The sequence below is a fragment of the Anabas testudineus genome, chromosome 9 (assembly GCF_900324465.2).
Source record: "Anabas testudineus chromosome 9, fAnaTes1.2, whole genome shotgun sequence".
Classification (NCBI taxonomy): Eukaryota; Metazoa; Chordata; class Actinopteri; order Anabantiformes; family Anabantidae; genus Anabas; species Anabas testudineus.
The window spans coordinates 450334-473442 of record NC_046618.1 but is presented as its reverse complement, the minus strand read 5'-3'; the positions used below and the strand labels follow the sequence as shown (position 1 = coordinate 473442).

Genomic DNA, 23109 nt, shown 5'->3' with positions numbered 1-23109 from the left:
TCCAACTAAATCAACAGACATGCAGCTTAAAGTGGACCTCTTCTCCCACATACAGTGCCTGTAAAAAGTATTCAACCCCTTGGATGTTTCATCCTTTTATTGACATTATAAATCAGTCAAGGTCAATAAAAGTTTGAGACTTTGGCAAAAAAATGTCAGAAAAATACCTCATTAATGTCAAAGTGAAAACAGGTTTCTACAAAGTAATATCAATTAAATAAAAATATATAAGGTGAAATCAGTGTTTGCATTAATATTTATCCCCTTTAAAATGACTGACCTAATCCAACAGAGGTCCAGTCTTGTTGTGTCTGTTTGTTTCCAGATGAGGAGGAATGGCTAAGCTGGAATTGGGAACTTGGATATCATCTATGTAACATAGGAGATATTTTGCATTACTACTTCAAACATTGTAGAATGTAAAAAAGCAACATACTTGCTCCAGTCATCTAGCTGATGAGAGTGTTGGCAGCAGCTTTTGATTCACACTAATCAGATCTGATGCATTGACCAACATGATAGTGACGGTTGTGTGGTTAGCGCTACTACAGGGGTTTCGGTTTCTATAAGAGGGTTTTTGGTGTGCAAGGATACCTTGACAAGTAGCCTGGAGGACCACTAACCCTGGAGTTTGCAGACGAAAGCACTACCATCTGAGCTACTGCCACCTTAATGTGACAGCTGTAAAAATCTTTTAATAAATAAAAAGAAGACTACATGACTATATTTTTTTATAATTACTACATCAGATTACATCTGAATTAAAAGTTGGGTCAAGAGGATTGCAGGTGTGGCTACCTTCAGGTGAGCTAGGGGCACCGGCTGTCACTTTTAGCATGTGGTAGCATAGAGGCCAGAAACAATGAGTCTCATCCATGATAGAAATGGAAGGGCTGCCTATGCTTCAGCTGACAGAGGGAGGCTGCAGCAGTTTCTTTCAGCCGGAATCACCTGCACAAGTACAGTACATAGGTATGCAACATACTGTATGTGACCTGTAGTTATTTTACTATGGAATTTTAAGTTAATTGCTGAACAAAAATGGTGTGTTACTTTAGTGAACCAGTCAAACTACAAGAATAAGACACTGTTTTAAAGGAACTGTGATGACACAGAGGCTAAGAGTGTTAGGATGTACACACATTTTAACTGGAGATATTTAGGGACAAACTGTGCAGTGACCGACTACGTGATTAGGAACTCACTGTACTATATTTCCTGCAGACATTTTTTTGTTTCTGGTCTTTCAGTATTCTAATGATGATAATGATTTGGTTTCCAGTATAAAAACTGTATTGGTAGGCTAATACCTGCAAAAGAGGTATTAGAAAGATTTTAGCTATTTTTCACTGTTCACTGGAATTAGTTTGATGAAATAAGCAAACTCAAATGAGTTACTTAAATCAGTTGCTGATTCAGTTCATTCAGTCATTTACTATCCATAATAGGAAATGAGCTGGACCCTCTACATTTTGTAGCTGAGAGGAGGATGCTGTCCAAACTCCTCTCAATCCTGGACCATCCCTGCCACCCACTGTACAGTGTGCTGCTGGACAGAGGAGCAAGTTCAGCCAGAGACTTTTTAACATTAAATGCTCCAGAGAGAACCACGGGAGATCCTTTCTACCTGTGGCAATCAATCTCTACAATTCCTCCCCCCTCTGTAAGGGGTGGGGGACATGATAGCTGTGTCTCATACTTGCTGTCATTCAACCATAGGCTATAAATATTAACCCAATTTCATTTGTCTATTTTACATATATTTTGTACATATATTGGGTTTTCTGTATTGATGTTATTGTGTATTTATGTTGGTGTTGAATCTTTCCTGGTTGTGATTCATTTTCTTTCTGTCTGTGTTGAGAACCACTGTAATGAGGCAAAACTATTTCCCTCTGGGACTAAAAGTTTTTTGAATCTTGAATAAACCTAAATACGTTTTTTCTCTGGTTTTAAACCCCACTTTTTTTATTTACCTGTTGTTAAAAAGCAGTATGGCTCTCTCTACCTGAAGATGTGAAGAACAAAAGAGCAAAGATGTCGTACACAAGAATGGATGGATCATGTGAGGAACTGAATCATAAAGCACTTAATTGATTCTGGCCAACAATAAATTGTGCACTTGGTGTCACCTACCCTTTACGTGACTGTAATCAGATGGTTTACCTCCCCTTGTCAGCTTCATGCGCTCTGGTATCCAAGTTCTCGCTTCGGTTGCTTAGCAACACTGACATTATTAGTCTTGAGCACCCCCTGCTGCTCCCTGGCAGTCATCATCAAAATAACAAAAAGGATCTGTTGACACTTTATAAACAATGATGTATGTCATTTATTTTAATTAATAATTGATAAACTGATAAACTGATAAAATTCAGTGTTTACTAAATAAATGTGCCCCACTGTCTACTTTCTAATGCAAACGTAAAATTGTTTTAAATGGATAAAATAAAGATTTTACACATCAACATATTCACATTGACAAGCTTTAATTTTGTACTTAAAATTACAGCTCGGAGTCCATGTGAGCTTCCTAAATTTACACACATCATGTCTTCACACAAAGTAGCTTCTGTCTATCAACTTCACAATAAAGGTCTGAATGTTGCTGAGACACTTGTAACAGGCCCCCACATCTCTGCAGAGAACCTCTAAATGCTCTGTTAGAAGGATGAGCCACTTCTCTACTCAGTTTTGCTGGACCACTGACTAGGTTCTGGAAGTTCTACCTTCTTCTGTTTCACAATAAAGGCCACTGTGCCCCTCACAAGCTTTGAATTTGATTTCATAGTAATTTTCTTATCTGTTCCTGACCACAGATTTATCACTGTGTGTGTCCTGACATGTAGTGTGACCCATGTGTTGGTCCATGTACACTACATTATATTTTTACACTTGAAAAAAGGAAAGCAGGCAGCATGTATATGAGCAGAGGTTTGAGCCACAGCAAAGGGTCTAAATTATTTGTAAAGAAGATGTTTCAGATTTTTAAATACATTTGGAAAAATAAAAGTACAAAGCCACTGAGATATAACAATAAATGTTGACCTCAACAAAAATTATAACTTACAAAACAGATTCTACATCCACAGTGAAATGGCAAAAGAAGAGACTGATAATATACACATTTTCCATGTCTTTTATTTTGCAGAATTAATTTCTGATTAGCAAAATTGTGTAAAAGTTCTATTCTTTAGGTAGCAATCTAATCAATAAAATATCTAATGGTACAGTCTGAGACCACTGAAAAAAAGATTACATCTGATTCAACAGACAAATCTGCTACAGTGCCATGTAAAAAGTTGGTATTAAATTGCATCATCAACACATATCACATAATTAATGTAAAGTATTGATTTGAACTCATCTGTGAATTATGGGTGTATAATTACAACAAAGTCAGACCTTGAGATTCAGCTGTCAGTCAGTAGGACAACACAGACTGGCTGAGTGCCCCACTAAGGTTATCAGTGAAGCTTCTCTCATCTTCAACGTGTTGCAGTGCACAGACGGTTGGTGAAGCACCTAACTCTTCATTTAGGAAACTAAAGATGCAGACTTCTACTGCTCTGGTCCCTCTCAGTTCAGTTCAGCCAATCTAGGTCATCATCATCCTCATCATCACCAAACAGAGGCGCAGGTGGTGGACGCCCCTTCAAGCTCTTGACATAAGCGAGAGGGAAAAAACATGAGCACGGTCCTATAATACTATATGAAGTGAGTTTTAAAGGTCCAGTTACTTACTTACTTATTTACTCACTAAAACAAATAAAAAAGATTACTCCTTTTGTTCCAAGAAACTTCACTCTCTAGCATTAAATGTTCAGGCTTGTAGCCTATCATGGAGACCAGTCATGAATGTAGAAGTGCAGATTGTATGCACCCAAAATTTTACTTCTATGAGACAGATAATGATGCTCTACTGTTTTCATTGCCGTTAATCAGTGGCACAAAGCTTTAAGACGCTGGAAGCTCACTCTTGGTGACCAAACACTAACTGAGGGTCATTTGAGCGTTACAGATAATGTGAGATAAAGATGGTCTAGAAAAACTAGCAGAGCGAGGGACCAGGATTGACCACTCCTGCCTCGAAAATCAATATCAGATGGTCTTTATCCACAATTTTAAAATAGACCCTTGGCATCCCGGCTTTCCTCCAAAATCAAGGCTAACATTCATAGAACATCCTATAAGGATCAAGACGACATAATCAAGGACGTGAACCAAGAGCTTGGCAAGCTCAGATGTTCTGAAAAATTGATCCACAGATCACAGAAGTAGAAAAAGGTTGGAGGTGATTGTTTGGGGAGGTTGAGAATAAAGGTTTTGAGGAAAAAAAAAATGTACGGGTCATTTATCATTTCTTTTAAAGAAAATTGCCATTGATTTTAATGGATGTAACTTTTCAAACCAGCAGAATGCACCAAGATCACAATATCAACAACTGACTTAGCACTCACACAAAGACAAAGACAAAACACAAGGATTGTGGGGTGGGGAATGGTGAGGCCAGTGTTGAATCTAATCTGAGAGCTGAGATTGAACTCTACAGATTCTCTTACCATGTCATCCTCTTCTTCCTCGTGACTGGGTGCTGAAGGGGGGTTGACAGGAGTTGTGATCTGGAAAAATGTCTCCTCTCCATTTTCCTCAACAATTCCCTCAGTCAGACTGAGAGAAAGAAAGAAAGAGAGGAAATGGGGATGAAGCAAGCAAAAAACAATAGTGCAGAAAGGCAGGCAGTTAGTTTGCAGGAATGCATACATCAGTAGAAATGTTGGGAAGGACACAAATCTACGCTGTAGAGAAGTCAAAAGGAAATCTAGTTAATACAATTATATTAGTTCAAGATTGCATCCAACATGTAACAGAGTGACAGGCATGTAACAGTTTTAGTACTAATTAAAACAGTTTATGTGTAGCAAACATTAGGAACCATTTATAGCACCACTCACCTTGTATCATCTTTTGGGCTGTTCTGAAGTGCATTTGGTGGAGGAGGTGGGTTTGTTGGTGGTCCAAAAGCTTTCTGAGCATCACCAAATGTTTCCTCTACATGCTCACCATCATCCACAATCTCTTTGCCTGCCTTGCTGCTCAAATCTGCATTTGGTTCCGACATTGTTTCATCATTATCTGGGTCATCTTCATTTGGAAATGCACTCTTGAGGTTGTCATTGTGCTCTGCAGCAGTTTTTCCCTGCTCCTGCTGCTCTTCACACTCTTCTGCTGTCTCCTGAGGTTTCAGTTCAGTCAATGAAACTGGATGAACATCAGTGGCCAGTAAGGACTCTGCCGGTCCTTGTGTCTCTGACTCAGATACTGTCTTAGTATCCTTCTCTGCTACTTCCTGATTTGCCTGGGTCTCACTGATGTCTTGAGAAGCCACTTCAACCACATGTTCTCCCTGCTCCTCCTCTTTGACTTCTCTCTCTCCATTCTCGTGTACATTGTGATAAAGTTTCTTCTCTGTCGGTTCAACATCACTTTCTTCCTTATCCTCTTCTTCCGTCTCTTCTTCCTTCTTACTCACTGAAGATTTGTTTGTGCCACTGAGCAGGTGCAGAGTTACATTCTGTGGAAAAATATCTAACAGTGAGGAATTCACCAAAACAACAGTATACTTGGTGCTAGTGTTGTGCAAAAATCAAATATCAGTTAGTCAGTGTCATCCACCTCAATTAAAAATATCAGCATGTGAATTGGACACAAAACATAATTTTCTAACCTCAAATTTCCACTATTTTGTCCAATTGCATGTCATTTATAGATTATTTTCTTTCCTGACATTCCACATTGCCACATATAAGCTGCCTTAGCATGTCTGTGTATCTCAGCCACTTACCTTAATGGTGGTGACAATCACACCCAGCACATCGTGGCCAGTGTAAGATTCACTTAGGTCAAATTCCCCTCGCAGTGAATGAAACACTCCATTCATCACACGCTTCACCTGCACATACACACAGATGGTCTCTGTTTTATTGCTGCAAGAAGATGAGTCATGTTACATACAGTAGTACTTAAAATTTTGTTAACCCTTTGGTATGTTCTAAATTTCTGCATTAATATGAACCACAACTACTAGAATCTAATATGAAAACAATAAAAATAATGAGATAAAATCATTATCCTTATTCATGTATTAACTGTGGAAAAGAATCTAATTTTAAAAATATGTTTGTGGTACAAGTATGTGAACCTGTGCGTTCAGGAAGTGATGTGGCCTCCTTTTGCAGCAATAACTTTATCTAAAGTTTGTTTTAACTGTTTATCAGCTTGGAGGGATTTTAGCCCATTCCTCCCGCAGAACAGCTTGAGCTCAGGGATACTGACTGGCTTTCTCTCTGATGAGCCTGATTCTGGTCCTTCCACAGTATTTCTATAGGATTAATTTATTTTCAGGATTTTGACTCAGTCTTTACAAAACATTACATTTACTCTGCCTTAACCATTATTTTGTAGAATGAGTGTTTTGGGTCATTGTCTTGCTGAAGAGCCACTTTCTATTAAGTTTCAGTTTGCAGGTGACACTTTGACAATGAAGAATTTGCTTGTACCACTCAGAATTCATAGCTCCACCAATACTGGTGAGTTGTCCTGGTCCAGAGGCAACAAAGCAGGCCCAGTTCTTCCTACAGCCATCACCGTGAATAAGTGGTGGTCATAAGTCGGATAAAGTTGTTATGCTGGAATGCAGGATTCCAGCATAAGAACCTTTACTCAAAAAGTTAACTCAAATGAACAGTGTTACTTGCTCAGATTTGCCTTTCATGTAGCTGAAAATGTTCACAGCACAGAACAGAAAGCAACAAAAAAACACCAATACGCAGCAAAAAAAAAAAAAAACCCTGGGCAGGTTGGTAGGACCAGTAACTCTGGAAATTGGAAGTGCTTAATATAGAGAGGAGAAGTATTTTAAACGCTATTAGGAATTTTACAGGGAGTCAATGGAGAGAAGCTAATTTAGGAGAAATATGATCTCTCTTGCTAATTCCAGTCAGAACTCTGGCTGCAGAATTGTGGATTAACTGGAGGCTTTTTAGGGAGTTTTTGGGACAAACTATTAATAATGAATTACAGTAGTCCAGTCTAGAAGTAACAAATGCAAGGACTAGCTTTTCAGCATCACTTTGAGACAGGATGCTCCTAATTTTAGCAATGTTTCTCAGGTGAAAAAAGGCAGTTATAGAGATTTCTTTTATGGATTATGTAAAGGAGATATCCTGGTCAAAGATAACTCTGAGATTCCTCACAATATTACCTGAGGCTAATCCTTTGTCATCTAGGGTAACAATATGATTAGACATCATATCTCTGAGGTTTTTATGACCAAACAAAATAAACTCTCTCTAAATTAAGGGGTAAAATGTAAAAAGAGGACATCCAGGCCTTTAGTCTTTTAAGCATGCTTGAAGTTTGATTAATTCCATTTACATTTAGCCAGTTACGTTTAGGCTTTTATCCAAAGTGACTTACAAGGTAAGGTAAGGCAGGGTAAGCGTAATGAGGTCTTGCCTAAGGAGCTGGGATTTGAACCACAGTCTCCCACATGGAAGGCAGTGATCTTACCACTACACTAACTTATTGTTGCCATCGCTAATTCATTAGTTTATTTTGGTTTTATAGATAAGTATAGCTGGGTATCATCTGCATAGCAATGAAATTTAAAAGAGCGTTTCCTAATAATATTGCCTTGAGGACATATATAGAGTGAAAAGAATCTGTTGAAGCACAGAACCTTGTGGAACACCCTGACTTACGTTTGTGTCCATGGAAGGCTCATCATTAATATGCACAAACTGGAACCTATCTGATAGATTAGATTTAAACAAGCTGTTCCTTTAATATCCTTTAATATGTTCCGATAAATGTGTATGTGTAATTAAATCACAAAAAGCACAAGCATTACACAAAAATACAGCTAGGTCAGCTACTATAGCTTACAAATAGCAGATATAATCCATCCTGCCACCAAGTATGTGCTCTTTGCTTGTGTGAGAAATGGATGTTTACTCTGTGACTGTAACTTTTACACTGCCTCTTCGAGGTAGCTTTGCCATGCCAATATGCCAATGTGTGTGTTCTTGTATGAATTCTCACCTCTGCTACAGTTTCTCCTGAATGGTCCGGCTGTTTAATCTGCAGTTCAGCCACTCTTCTTTCCAGCTTCTCCCTTACAGCTGCTTCTTGCTGCTCCAGTGCAGTGTACTTAAAGAAAAACAAAAACACAGAAAAAAAACATACAATGACTCTGTGTTTTGTGTATTTGTGTGAACACACAGCGATGCTTACTGACGACTTCCTATGTGCCTTGATCCTTCCTACTTTTTCCTGTAGGGTCTGCAGCAATTACACATCATATAACACTTAGATCACACTATGCAATGGGGGTGAGTATGAACCAAGTGAAACAATATGTCAAAACCAGTAGCTTTCTCATAATGTAATTCTAAAGACAACAGTGTTGCCATTAAAGGAAATGTGTAAAGTTGGGAGTTCCTCTTCAAGTCAGCAATCATTGAGACAACCTTAGTTGATAAAATGGTAGGGATGTGTGTGTAGCTTGTCTACCTTCTCCTGTAACTGGGTGAGTTTCCCCTGCAGAGCATCTCTCTGCTCTGTTATTTCAACCAACTCTCTGCTGTGTTGTTCTTTAGCAGAGGCCAACATCCGCTCACACTTCCCTTTCATCTCCTCCTCCAGTTCTGCCTGCAGCTGAGACAGGTGCAAAATTTACAGTTATGTATGTTATCAGTGGTCCAATAAGAGGCAATTTTAACAATTTAGTCACTTATAATGCAACCATTCATTAAAGATATTGTATTAATTAAACCAGATTTCAAGTTAATTAACAGCCACAATATCATTCATGTTGCTGATGCACATTCATTGCTGAGGACTTTTTTTTGGATGCAACCTGTTCAGATGCAGCAGTGTTGGTGCTGGTCCTGGTCTTGCGAAGTTCAGCTCGGAGATTATCCAGCTCCTGTTGACTGCTCTTGCGAAGCTCTTCCACTTCCTCATCCCGATGCTGACGTTCAGCTTGCCATTTCTTCTTCCTTTCCAAAATTGTCTATAGAACAGAGGAGAGTATTTACAAAATAGCTACTTTACTTTTCAAAAATATCTGCTTGACAAGGAACAAAACCAAGTATCCTTACTCGTTCCAGGCCTTCTTTATCAGTCTTTAGGTCCTGCAGTTCCTCCTCCATGTTGTTGATTCTCAGCTCCAAATCTTTGCGCCTTTGCTTCTCTATGCGGTATTGGGCCTGAGTACTCTCTGCTGCCTCCTTTAGTTCTGGAACACATACAACTCTGTCACACCAGTGTGCTTTGATTTAGTCTTTTTCTTCTTCTCCTCAATAGAGTATTGTATCACAAATGCCAAATTTACAGACATGAGAAATCAAACATAGAGATTGGGAACAAGCAACAGAAAAAGCAGAATAAAATAAACAAACACAAACAATACCAACATATGGCTGTTCAAGCAGCTGGAGAGTATAAAGTACTGAGTTTGTCTCCTGAAACCCTGTAGTAGCACCATCATCTATGTGCAGCTGTCCAATAACAATTTCCCAATGGGGTTTAGGAAAATGTGTCATTATTGTTATTAGTATACATCCAGCATAGCTTCATTTGTCTGTGAAGATTGTCAGTAATCCACACCATGTTAATCCCAAAAAATGCTATTGTGGACTGTTAAAGACATTTCAGCTTCAATCCAGAGGGTCTGAAGAAGCCTTCTGAAACATCTTCAACAACTTAACACAAGTCCAGTTGCCACTAAACATATGTTCATGTTTTAGCATCGCCCCAATTAATTTTAAAAATGGATCTGGGTTTGTTTGATGTTAATCTAGGGGAACAGAACCTGAGACATTTACTCTATAATGCAAAATGATTTATTCTCAACAGTTCATTAGACTTGTGCAGAGTTTGATGTGTGTACACAGATGTTTTCATTTTTTATACTAATTAGATTTTTTACAAATTCGCAAACCAATAAAAACAACTTCAACACAAACCATGCAGCTGTGTTTCCAGGGCAGAAATTTGTTTGCATTGGCTCTCACTGTCCTGCAGCACGGAGTTCAGTTTACTTTGCAGCTCCACGGCCTTCTGCTGGTGAGCTAAAGCTTCTAGCTGCAGCTGAGACAGCCGAGCCGTGGACGAAGCCAGATCTTCTGTCAGACGAACCTGAAGGAGACACAAGAGGATAGGAGTGATGAGAGCAGAAGATACTGATGATTGTCTAAGGTAAACTGAAGCACAGGCCACACAAAGACAGTGTGACGACATAGTAACAGCCTGGATAAGGGGCTACTTGTGCTAATGATGTGAGCAGCATAACCCTGTGGGAGTAAAATGTTGAGTGATGGCTAATGGGAAAGGAGACAGACGAGAAAAAAGAAAAGTTGGTTAAAATGTCAATGATATGATTAAACGATGCGTACAGTGGCAGAGGTTAGATCTGGGTCAAAGAGTAGTACCACAAAATTCTTAACATGGTATGCAGAATGTGACAAACAGGACAAACCAAACTGTCTATTAGCTATTATGTCCCAGAATTGCACCCAAGGCACAATTACTTTAGGAAATAGCTGATTTTTGTTATAGAGTTACAACTGACAGTTATTTATTTTGTGCCAAATGCACTACTGAGCTATCTTTGATTTTGTTCAAAACTAATTCCTTACACAATTTCATACAACTGTTTTACATACTTTTTGACCCAAACATCTAGAGAGGGTACACAGAATAGACAGGCTCACCTGGCCAAAGCCCAGGTCCTGAGGCAGTGCATGCTGAGAAGAGAGAGCAGTAAAGGCTAGATTTTTCCTCACAGCAGCACAATCAACCAGACATCGAGCAAGTTGGTAATGAGAGAAGCATCAGGAAACAGACAATAAAAGATAGGATAAATACCAGCCCACTCTTCACTAACAGTGGTAAGGTGATAACCTATGTGGAAATCAGGTGTGAAATTCACACAACTTAGAATAGATGGACACAGGTATTCTTCACTTCTTAACTTTATTTAGCTAGCAAAGATAGCAATGTTCTTAATCCATAAAAGAACCATTAATACTACTGTTTATTTGAGAATAAATTTGATTTATAGGTTTTCCCCAGGAAGTAGAAAATATGAAGACATACTTAAAACGCATCATTGAAAAGTAAAAAAAAACAAACAAACAAAAAAAAAATGTTCAACTTCTCCAAAGAGAAGTCTAAGTGATGCATCATTCACATATTTAATTGTAAAGCTCTCCACTCACCTTTGTGTTTCAGCTCGCCCAATAATTTTACGCATTACAAGGCTAATATTAAGAATGATATATCGTAAATTTAATTGTTGAAGATCAGCATCAACATTTTAGATATGTGGAATTACTGACATATTGATAAACCATTCAGTTCTTGCTCTGCGTGACACCAAACACTGAAATGCAAATTAACATCATGATTGTTACAGTGTGCACATTAGTCAAGTCCCACTAGAAAAGTCCCACTCACTTTGTCCTGTTCCGCCTGCAGTAGTCTGGCCTGGCTCTGTTCACTGGATGACTTGATGGAGTCATTCCTCTGTTCCAGCAGCAGGTTGCTCTGCTCCATGTACCTGGACAAACAGCACAGCCACATCACATCCAACTCAAACAAATATAGACTGAAAACGCACACATCCTTATATGTTAAATGAGTCAGTTTGTTAAGTAGATCAACACCCAATTTTATTGTTTTTATTATTTTACATGCTACAGTGGTTTTCACTCACTAATTTAAAATTCAAAGTTTGTGAATAGGGTGGCACAGTGGTGTGGCGGTTAGCACTATCACCACACAGCTAGAAGAAATTCAAGTCAAGTCAAGTCAAGAAGCTTTGTCATTGCAACCACATATAGCTGAAGCAGTACATAGTGAAATGAGACGTTTCTCCAGAACCATGGTGCTACATAAGACGGTAACAAGACAGAACATGGAGCTGAGGACTGCTAAGTAGTCCTAGCCACATAAAGTGCATCCTGTGCAACCTAGTGCAAACAGTGCAAGAACACAAAGAAAAAGTGCAGACAGACGTCTGAAGACAGTGCAAAAAAAACCAAAAAAGAAAAAACAAAACAGCAGCGACCAGTAGCAGAAATGTACAATTGAATGGATAATGGATATTAGTTGGGTAATGGATGGAGGGATCATTTGTGAATATTTTAAGAATCACCTCTGGTTCTGGTTAATGAGCTCCCCAATCTTACGGTTCTGCTCCTCAATGCGAGAGCTCTTGTCAAAAACTTCCTTTTTCAAACATTCATTTTCCTAAAAAACAGAATCGGACAGTTTAGTTCAGAACACTGTTTCAGTCCCATTACACGTGTAAATGTCACAAGATAATTGATGTGTGTTACAAAGACTCTTCAAAAATCACAGGGCACTAAACTATTCAGGTGTGTACCTGGACAATTCTTTGAATATTGTGCACAATCATGGAGGTTTCCATCGACATACTTGACGCACCAATGGAAATACTTCCCTGCCTCTGAAGGTTATCTATCTGTTGAAGACAGAAACCAGATGTAACTCATTTGTGTTCTGAGCCGCTTAATGAACACCGCTTATGCAGGATTTAACCTTTGAGGCCAGTTGATCCACTTTATCTGCTACTTTTCCAACTGCTAACCGGATCTCTGTGTTGTGTTGTCGGGCCTCAGTCATCATGAAGGAAGTCACGTCACTGGAGCCTTAAGAAAAAAATCACAATAACAGTGTTAAAATTAGTTTACATTTACTTTTTTGTATTGCTTTTCTGACTTCTTTGTTATTGAAACAAACTTACCCATGTATGGTGTGGGGAAGGCCTGGCCAACATGCAGCTGAGATGGAGCCACAGAGGTCTGTGTGTAGGAGTAAGGCTATGAAACAACATAATGCAACAATATAAATATAAAGATTTATCTTTATTCTACTAAGCACTAACTGATGATATTGTACAAGCTCACCTGAAAGGCATGGCTGCTGCCTGGCAACCCTGGCTGTGGGGCAATAGTAGTAATAACAGGAAGTAAGGCTGAAGGTGGAGTGATGAGAGGATATGGATTTACTGTAGAAAGAAATAATTTAGGGAATTCACATGTACAGTGTAATGAATACTGCACATAATAAGGAAGTGTATCCTCTGTCATTCTAAGCTGCAGAAAGAATGCATATATGAAGAGGTGGAAGGAGGTAACCTTGAGCTGAAGCTGGAGCTGTAGCTGGAGCTGGAGCTGAAGCTGGAGCTGAAGCTGGAGCTGGAAAAGCAGTGGAGACTGGAACTGGAGGAGGGGGTGCAGCTTGTTCCTTTGCTCTGCTGCCACTGGTGTCCTAGAGATCAATACAGACAGAAACTCAGCAATGCAAGATTCAAAATTCCAAAAACTTTATAAATCCAAGACCATTGTGCACTAAAATGTACTTAAACTAGATTAACAACCTTTTTAAATGTAAAGGGTGGTAAATAACTAAGTACTAAATATAGTGCTGTTCTTAAGTACAATTTTAAGGTACCTATATTTTACTGGACAATCACATGAACAACTCCCTGTGTGTAAATGCCATTGTACATTTAGCTCACAAGGTAGTACAGTTGTCTACCAATCACGGGATCAGTGGTTTGATTTTCAGCTTCTCCTGTCACATGTCAAAGTGTCCTTGGTCAAGATATTAAACCCCCAGCCAGTCAGATCTCCCATTGGTGTGTGAGTGTGTGTGTGACTGTGCTGTCAATTTCAGTGATTTGAACACCTTATAGACATAATTTATAAAATGTATAATTTTATCATCCAATTATAACTTTAGTAACAATTGTACCGAGACTAGATGTGAATACCGCTAGGCTTTACAGAGGGGCAATCAGCTGCCCTCCTTGACACCTGTAGACTGCTCCACAGTCTCTGTCAAAAAATGAATTCCTCATAAATTTGACACTTCAAACAATGATGTCATTACCTACTTTAAGAGTTAAATGTAATCAGACAGTAAAAAAAATATTTCCCAGCAGTATGTAAGTGGGAGGTCCAACACCAATTCAAAATTGAGTCAGTGTATCTTTAGGGCACAAAACCGAGTTACCATTTAATAGACAGCTTTTATAGAGGTAAAATAGCACTAATCAGAGCCCTGATCCCAGCTAAAAAAAGTGAGCAATCCTTGTGGGCTCTCAGTCTCTCCTTCCTCTCACAGTAATGTCCTCCTTCAAATCCGAACTCATTGTATTAGGGGCAGTTTCTCTGCTCCCTGCTGAACGAATCTCATCTTCATTTCTATCCACAGGACAAGTTTGAGCTGTCCTTACAATTAGTTTCTTAGTTCACGTGCCTTTAGTATAGACTGCAATAAAATATGTGTCTACAAATCAGCCCGACAAAGTGGCTAGTAGGAGTGACTGCATTACTCACCACTGCTGAAATCCACCTGCATTTAGCAGGTTGTCAAGCTCTGACCACTGATGTGTGTTTAATCATGTTTGGAAAACAATAAATACAATAACAAAACATAATAACCCAGGCTGTTGATACAAAGCAACATATCAACCATCACAACATTTACAGAGAGATTCAATTCAATTCAATTAGGCTCCTACCTCAAGCTCGGAGTCACTGGATTCAGGCTGACTGGCCACTCCTGTCAGAAATGGCAACATGGGCTGGCCCATCTTTGCCATGCGAGAAATCAGCTTGGCTTTAGTAGCATCTGGATTCTAATGTTAGAAATGAAAATGACATAACAGAAGTAGAAAAAACTTTAACTATTTAAAATAAAGACTTTGTTAAAAGAAAAAAACTGAAGAGTTGCTTACTGCCAGCTGTTCACTCAGAGAGTTTGACTTTGCACGAAGTGGTGGGTCTCTAGCAAACAAAAAGAACATGTTGGAGACAAATCAGCTTAAATGACAAAGAAGTGAATAATGTTAACAAATTACTGAGTCTTTAATCTAACCCAGTTCTGCCTGGGCCTGAGGCAGTTGTCTGTACTGCAGGCTCTGGGGCCAGGTTTTCCACACTGGGGGCCGGGGAAGGAGCAGGAGAGGGAGCAGCAGAGTCTCTAGAACTGGCGCTGGCCCGATCAGAGCCACTGTCCTTGGAAAACTTCACCTAAAGCAGGGAATAAGCAGAAAAAGCTTTTTCACCTTTCACAAGAGAGCAGGAATAAAGAGGTCATGTCAGAAGATAAACAAAGACATGAATGAAGACCATCACATTAGGAAAAGAAGTAAAGAATTATTACCCGCCGAAGTTCCGCTTCAAATATAAGTGTGCTGTTAGCTGGAATGCAGTTGGGCACTCCCTTGGATCCGTAAGCTAGGTTGGGTGGGATGATGATGAGACGACTGCCTGCCTTCTTCATCCCCAGCATCCCTTCCTCCCAGCCCTGCTCACACAGAGAAGGACAGAAAGACAGATAACAATGACAGTATCACAGTGATTAGCACAACCCCTCAGGGTTCAAGCTGTTAATTTATGGCCAGTGTTATAATCAGTGGCAGGAATCTTGAAAAGTACTTTAGTCAAAGAGAATCATCACGACATATTCAGTATTATTTATTGGTAATACTGAAAGTTACTGTAAAGCGCTTTGAGTACCAGTTAGTCTGTCACTGTCACCAGTTTATACAGGGTGCCACCTAAAGAAGAAACCTTGGATTCATGTAGATATAAGATGCTCTACGAACTTCCTTCCGTTGTAAGTAAACATACACAATGGAGCTATGAAACATACACTTACTACATACTACAAATGTATTGCAGCAGTGTGGCCAATTCCTTTATTTCTGAAAACTCTTGGGTTTGACATCAAAAGAAGAATATGAGACAAGAACATTTGAGCTTTTATTTCCAGGTGTTTAAATCTGGGAAATCAAAAATCACATGACATATTTAGCAGTCTACTACTTTTTTTCATACCCGTCATGATTTCACAATTTGAAATAAAGCCAGTCACTTGTGGCTGGGGTGGCTGTGGCTCAATAGGTAGAGCAGTTGTCTGCCAATCACAGGATTGGTGGTTCGATTCCCGGCTGCCACAAGAGCAGCAAGATACTGAACCCCTAGTTGCCCCCGGTGAGTCAGGTCAGCTGCATAGCAGCTCTGCCATTGGTGTGTGAATGGGTGAATGAGACGCAGTGTAAAGCGCTTTGAGTACCAGCTAGGTAGAAAAACGCTACATAAGTGCAGACATTTACTTGTAACATCTTTAGAAATCCACATGGAAAGCATGCTATTGGACATATTAGGAGTAATATTCTCATTTAATATATAAGAATACACATATTTAAAAAAAAGTCTTCTACTCTGACAGAAGAAGTAAAGGAACCTAGAAAAAAAATGTTCTTCACTAGTCATAGTGTCCAGTCTTCTTCTAGTTAACTTCAGTCTCTCACAAGCCTTTTGACAAACTCTAGATCAGAGTTAATATAAGCTTTTTTCCTCTTTGCCGCTCTCCCATAAAGCTGTGACTTGAAGTAGCCTACCAAAAGCTGCTGTGTGCTCCCAATTTCAAATGCAGAGTGGAACTTGGTGTCCTCCCTCACTAGTCTGCTTTCTGCACACGCAATTAGTTTTGAGGGCGACCTTCTTTACGAAGTGCTATATTGCTTCAACCTTTTGAGTGATTTAACTGTACTCCAATAGATATGCAGTGACATAATAATGTTCTTACATCTGTCTCCTTGCTTGTGTCAATATTCCTTGAAACACATTGACTGCACTCAGGTGTTTTGACATTGTGTTTTTTACTAACAATTTAACATATTGTTGAGCAAAATGACCTATCGTCATATGTCTCCATGACTTATGACTTCTAAGATTGTGACTTTTGCTTATTCTCTGAATGCAACAACATCTCATATCCAACCTTCTTTACATCATCAGCATCAGAGTACATAAAAAGACACTATGACTCAGTCACAAGGAAATGAGAGAAATCATGTTTGGATGGAAATAGTAACATACAATAAGAATGCATGATAAAATTTCACAAGTGACTTATATAATGCAAGTAAAACTTATGGAATACTAAAAGATAAAAATATAGAAATTAACTGAAAAGAACTATAGTAATAAAGTTGCTAAATAAAAACTGGACAATTTTAAATAGCAGGTAACAATATTTTGTACAATGGTACATTCTTTTGACTCACTTTGATCACTTTTCCAGCTCCAATTTTCAGTCGTAACAACTTTTCTTTGTTCTGGTTGGAGTCAAACATCTGAAAAGAGATTTACAATTAAAAGAGTTATGTCTAGAAATTTTATGGGAACTGGAGACAAAAAGATGAAATTCGTATAATAATGCTGGAAGAGTCTGACCTGTCCAATGCTGTGGTTCTGCAGGAGCCAGCCTGTGTACACCACCTCCAGAGAGTCACCATTCTCTACCCCCTGGCCCTCCCCAAGTGTGAGATCCTGAACCACGACAGTATCTAAGGAGGCTGTGCTGTTAGCTTTCGCCAAACACACCTGACATGAATTGAAATAAGTCATCAAATAAACAACATAGCTCTTCAATTTTGTAAAAGTTTGAATACAATAGGTCAGAATGATGAAAAGGTTTTAAAAATATATCTAGATATCTGCAAAATTTGGCCCACACTCGATTATACAAACAACCACGATCACAATGTGTAGGTCTCCTACAGTATCACTTGCCTCTTTGCAGAAGTTAGATAAAGCTTTCTCCGACTCAAACATCAGGGACCAGTTCTGCCTCTGGTCGTCATAAAACGTGCAATAATTGTTTGGCTGTACCTGCAAGAGAGACAGAACATGGAGACAAGACATAGCACATGCTCATGGTGCATCTGCTAATCTGTGAATTTGTACAGCAACCTAAACTCTACCTCTGAGGAAATCTATATGTTTTCATCCCCTCTCATATGTTTTAAAAAAAAAATTAAGTAAAAAAGTAGAATATTACACACATAACACAGAAGCCATCATAGTGTGATAACAGCTGATCCCAGTAGATCCTTCCCTGTGTGTTTCCATAATGCGTTTCTTTCTGTAATACTGAAAGGTACTGTAAAGTGCTTTGAGTACCAGTTAGTCTGTCACTGTCACCAGTTTATACAGGGTGCCACCTAAAGAAGAAACCTTGGATTCACGTAGATATAAGATGCTCTACGAACTTCCTTCCGTTGTAAGTAAACATACACAATGTAGCTATGAAACATACACTTACTACATACTACAAAAGTATTGCAGCAGTGTGGCCAATTCCTTTATTTCTGAAAACTCTTGGGTTTGACATCAAAAGAAGAATATGAGACAAGAACATTTGAGCTTTTATTTCCAGGTGTTTAAATCTGGAGTACATTTGAACACATTTTTCAAATATTTATTTGTAAAAATTTTTTTAAAAACATTTTCTTTCCAGTTTATGGTGGTCCATGTTATGAAATTCCAATAAAATATAGTTATGTTTGTGGTTGGAATGTGACAAAATGTGGATAAGTTCAAGGGGTATAAACACTTGTGCAAGGTACTGTATATCATATCTTATCACCAAATTCTTGACAATACAGAGTGCTAATTAGAGCTCTAAAAAACCTATTGTAATGCAAGTTCCTTCTCAAGGGAAAGGCTTGAGAAGGTGGCTAAAAAAAGAAACAAAGCTTTATAGTATTCTTATATGACAGGTCCACTTTCCTGCAGCTTACAACTGCATCTCTGCGCAAACTTCATTAGGGGTTGGAGTTTGGCCAGCTGTCACAGAGATAGCTCAGTGACCACGATGTGACCAAAGATTGGCGCTTTGGGTTTATGGTCATCTGCTGATGAAGACCATGAACTAGTGAAATAGTGATGTAATTTCAATTTTAATGACAGATTTAAAAATTGCAAATCTGTGTCTGTCAAAGTTCTGAGAAAACACTTTGCGACAAATTTGCGTTTCTCTACTTTGGTGCTTTATACTTAGTGTTCTCCATAGCCATTACATTACATTACATTACAGTCATTTAGCAGACGCTTTTATCCAAAGCGACTTACAAGTCATTACAAGTTACAAGGGTAGGCAGGGCAGCGTGAGGAGGTCTTGCCTAAGGACCCCTACTGGAGGTAGCCATAGCTGCGATTTGAACCCCAGTCTCCCACATGGGAGGCGGTAATGTTACCACTACACTAACCAGCCGCCACAGTTCAGTTCGTACCTTGCACAAAAAACCTACACCCTGTACTGCCCTCAATACCCCCTTGATCAAGTGGGATTGTTGGGTTTTCTATATGATTCTCTATACAGTTATATTTGTAAGATCTAACAATGTAAAGTGTTTTGAGATGACTTCTGTTGTGGTTTGGCGCTATACAAATAAAATTGAATTTAATTTAATTGGGAGCTGAATCTAACGTACAGCTCATGCTACACCTAGATGCCTTGTTCAGATTTCAAGCATACTGTTTCAAATTTGATTTGACCATTAATATGTGGGAGGTGAGATGATAGTGGTAGCAGGTTGGTGATACAGGGGGAGTATCACAGTTTTATATCAAAGAGCAACACAAAACAGAGGACCCTTCCGAATCATTACACCAGTCACATGCCCTCAGTCAAGCATTCAAGCATGTTTTTCCATGTGTATTCAACATCATCTGTGTCTCTACTTACTGTGAAAACAAAGCCCATATGAATCCTAGCAGTGGTCACTTGTTTCTGTTGGCTCAAGTACAGAAGCAGCTTGTACTGCAGAAATGGAGAGGAGTATTATTCATAAAAATCCAAAGTCAAACCAGTAATCTGAAACAAGTGACCAGTTAGCATAGCTCCAACCTCCTTTGTTGTATGGTTGCCCAGCACGGCTGCTCCCAGCTTTCCTTGCTTCACATACTGTCCATTAATACTGCACAAAACAAAAATGGCAGAAAAACTTTTCACTTAACTTGTTGTTAGGCTTTGTAAAATAAGTTGTTGATGGGCAGACTCAGACTTTAATATATTAAAATAGAATCCTTACTATCTGAAGGCTTGAACTGGTGTGGCAAATAACACAGCTGAAGCGCCAGTTGGTGGTGCTTGTTTCTGTGTGGCTGATGGAGGTAAACAGACCAAGAGACATGTTGAGTTCAGCCTTCACGCCATACCAAACTCTTACTGTGCTTTTGTCGCTACTGTGATGGTCTCACCTGGATTGGAGATTTTTCTGGGTTGTTTGGGAGCTGTGTATTGGAACGACTCATTCCCCTGACTGGCTTCCTGGTCTAGTCCAAACAGGCAGGCCAACTTGGCCCTGAAAGGATAAAAAATGTGAGGAACAAAACAATCATCTGAAGACAAAGAATAGAGAATATGTCCTCTGACACAGAGCTGAAGGTTCAGTGAGTGGAATTGTTTATATTATAACATAAGACTTAAAATAAGATCCACTTCCTAACTTCAACTGGAACTTTCAGCTTTTAACCTTGTTTTTCTCAGCGCATTACATTTTCATCAATTAAGCAGTTCAATCGTGACATTGGAACCTGTAGTCAAAATAAATCTAAACTAAGCTTTTAACAGCTAGAAAGTGTTCTTCCTCAGTGGACAAAGTTTGCGCAGTTGTCATGGAGGCTGTTGTGTACCTCCACAAGCAGAAAGGCTGGACCAAAATTTCTGACACATTTCTGCAATATGAAAAGCTTTAGAAAACTGCAATGCTTCCCCTTACTGACCCCTGGAACTCCTTCCACTGGTAATCACTGAGATCTCTCAGAAAAGACATATTGAAGGCCTTGAGGCCATCATCGCCGATGGTAAGGAACTGGGATGAGGAGCAGTCTGTTTGCATGTGTGAGTCAAAAGTCCTCTACTGTAAGCTCCAATGCTTTTGTCCTGGGTTACCCTTGATCTCTCGTCCTCTGCTGCAGTCACACCACCATTGTAGATTCAACAGCATAGCAAAAAAAAAATTAGGAGGTCCATTTTAGTGCTGAGTCTCTACTGAGCAAAAATAGACTGGAGCACAAGCCTTAGCCACCTAGTGCTCTAACAAGCAGCATGTGAGAGGAATTAGCAGCCATAACACTCCCCTGCCCAGCCCAGGGGAGTGTTATAGCAGCTAATTCTACATAATTGAGAGGAAAGTTATATTAATACATAGTTAGTGAGTCTGTCTCGCAATAGAAGGTCCTGTTTTTATTCTTGCAATATCTGATTTGTCGGTTAAAAAGCTTCTTTCTATTTTCTGACTATTTCTGAGCAGCGGTTTGATTTAGCAAACGGTGGAGTTGATCAATTCAAATAATAATACAATTTCCCTATCAACATAACACTAAGCACCAGCCTGGTTAAGTGGCTAAAATATATGAAATTAAATTTTCATAACAAAGCTAAACATACTATGAGAAGCTTCATTCATGAACGACTGGGCAGAGTGTACAGAGAGTGGAGACGGTGTGACAGCATGTGATAACCACCAGCAATGAGACATCAGAGGGATCCTGCTAACCCTGCTCCAGCCAGTTTTACTTTGGTACTGTTATCAATTAGTTGTAAAATGACAACGTTACATTTAAATAACTTCGCTTTACTGTAATGTTAAAAATGTTAGTTACCCCCTCTTCTAATATCGAACATGGTAATGAGGGTTAACTTCCTACAAAGGTCATCCTTTATTATAATCATGTTTTTTCTACCGGTTCACTGTGCTTCTCTTTTTGTGGGTAGTTAGAGTGTGTTAAGCGTAATATGAATTATTAGACACAATACATGTCATAAACTCAAAACGGTGAAATGTGTTCTACAACGAATTAAATGACAACTTAAAACGGTCTCTTATGTTTCATGTTTTCATTTCTTATGTTATCTTCTGCGTGTTACCCACAAACAATAATTTGCCAGATTTTACATTGGTCATTCCACGAGCACGGCTAACCCTGGCTCGGCTAAACGATAGTAAGCTACTTAGCTCGCAGGCTAAGAGCACTAGTTTGGTGGATGAAAACTTTCTCACCCTCCAGTCGGAGACAAGAAGTCTCCCTCTTCGTCGTCACCGCCGAACATCTTTTAGGTCTAGTGCTTTTTCTAATTAAATTAAACTTCACAAATGAGTTCACTGGTTTTCCATGACCACTATGTAGCACTGTGTCTTCCTCTTCCTGTTGTGCTGGAATCAGCTGACTTTCCACATGATCCAACTTCTAGTAGCGCAGATCACCACTGGGGGGCAGTAAAGACCATTATGGGGATTTTATATCGCAGCTTTCCAAACACTGTACCAGGAGTTTCCCTGAGGAAGATGACAGCAAAAGGTAATTTACTTATTTGAAGAAGACTTGAGAAAGGTCCTACTATATCCAAACAGAGCCAGGGAGGCACAATTCAAAATGTGACAAAATTGAAATCAGATTTCCTTTCATTTTTGTGTTTCAATGACTCAAAATGAATCAATTAAACAATTTATTCTGTCAGTGTAATATACTTTTTATAATTTATAATCACTTTGTCACTATTTTATAATGAGTAACTTGTTTTCTACTTTTTTGAGCTTAAATTCTTCCACAAACAGGTTTTTTTCCAATTTACTTTTCTTTAATAAAAACCAGACACAGATAGCTTTAAATAGTTTAAATGTTAATATTATTAATAGTATTTACATAACAATACTAACATAAAAAGAAGAACACCACATTGCTGGATATATGAGGAACCTCTGTGTAAAGGAACATTACAACAAGATTAAACAGGTTTGTCTCAGCGTTTGTCACTGCCTCAAATTTTACCAAAATTTACCAACCATTTTTCATACTTGAGACATGAGATATGGAACAGAATTGGTTGGTGTGATCCCACCAACCTTTTATCAAACATTTTCCTATCATTGTGGTAAAAATAGATTTGCAGTTATTGTTAATTCAGTCAATGGCTCATGCCTTTTACATCTGCCAAGTTCATTAAAAGAGTTAGATTGTTTGGCTGAATTCCAAATAGCAAGTTGATCTGTCATAATATTAAATCAGTCCTGGAAACACAGTCATCTAACATAGTCTAATCTGATGTATGTAATGAGGACTGGTGTTTATATAACATCCAAAACTGCAGAGGCTATTGATTTAAAACTTTAGATTATCCCATCTTGCCCTTATTCTTTTCTGTCCATTACTC

At 38.8% G+C, this 23109-nt stretch overlaps 1 protein-coding gene across 5 annotated transcripts; it reads right to left on the bottom strand.

The window, feature by feature from the left end:
• Positions 1–3118: 3118 nt before the first annotated feature.
• Positions 3119–22116, bottom strand: fkbp15b (FKBP prolyl isomerase 15b). Of its 5 annotated transcripts, none has more exons than XM_026342927.1 (28): positions 21959–22116; positions 20154–20257; positions 19985–20057; positions 19801–19870; positions 19639–19713; positions 17682–17783; positions 17343–17492; positions 17174–17242; positions 15262–15405; positions 14974–15128; positions 14834–14882; positions 14618–14734; positions 13227–13359; positions 12996–13096; positions 12833–12908; positions 12628–12737; positions 12452–12550; positions 12221–12315; positions 11521–11623; positions 10029–10200; positions 9162–9298; positions 8918–9073; positions 8572–8715; positions 8101–8208; positions 5843–5950; positions 4953–5572; positions 4560–4668; positions 3119–3659 (listed from the first exon to the last, which is right to left on the bottom strand). In XM_026342927.1, the coding sequence occupies exons 1-28, from the start codon at positions 22006–22008 to the stop codon at positions 3582–3584; spliced, it is 3507 nt and encodes a 1168-aa protein (XP_026198712.1). In that variant the 5' UTR covers positions 22009–22116; the 3' UTR covers positions 3119–3581. The 5 variants fall into 5 exon arrangements, with proteins under 5 accessions (XP_026198712.1, XP_026198715.1, XP_026198716.1 ...); XM_026342930.1 differs by having other exon boundaries at positions 8572–8709; XM_026342931.1 differs by having other exon boundaries at positions 12833–12890.
• Between the last annotated feature and the right edge of the window lie 993 nt (positions 22117–23109).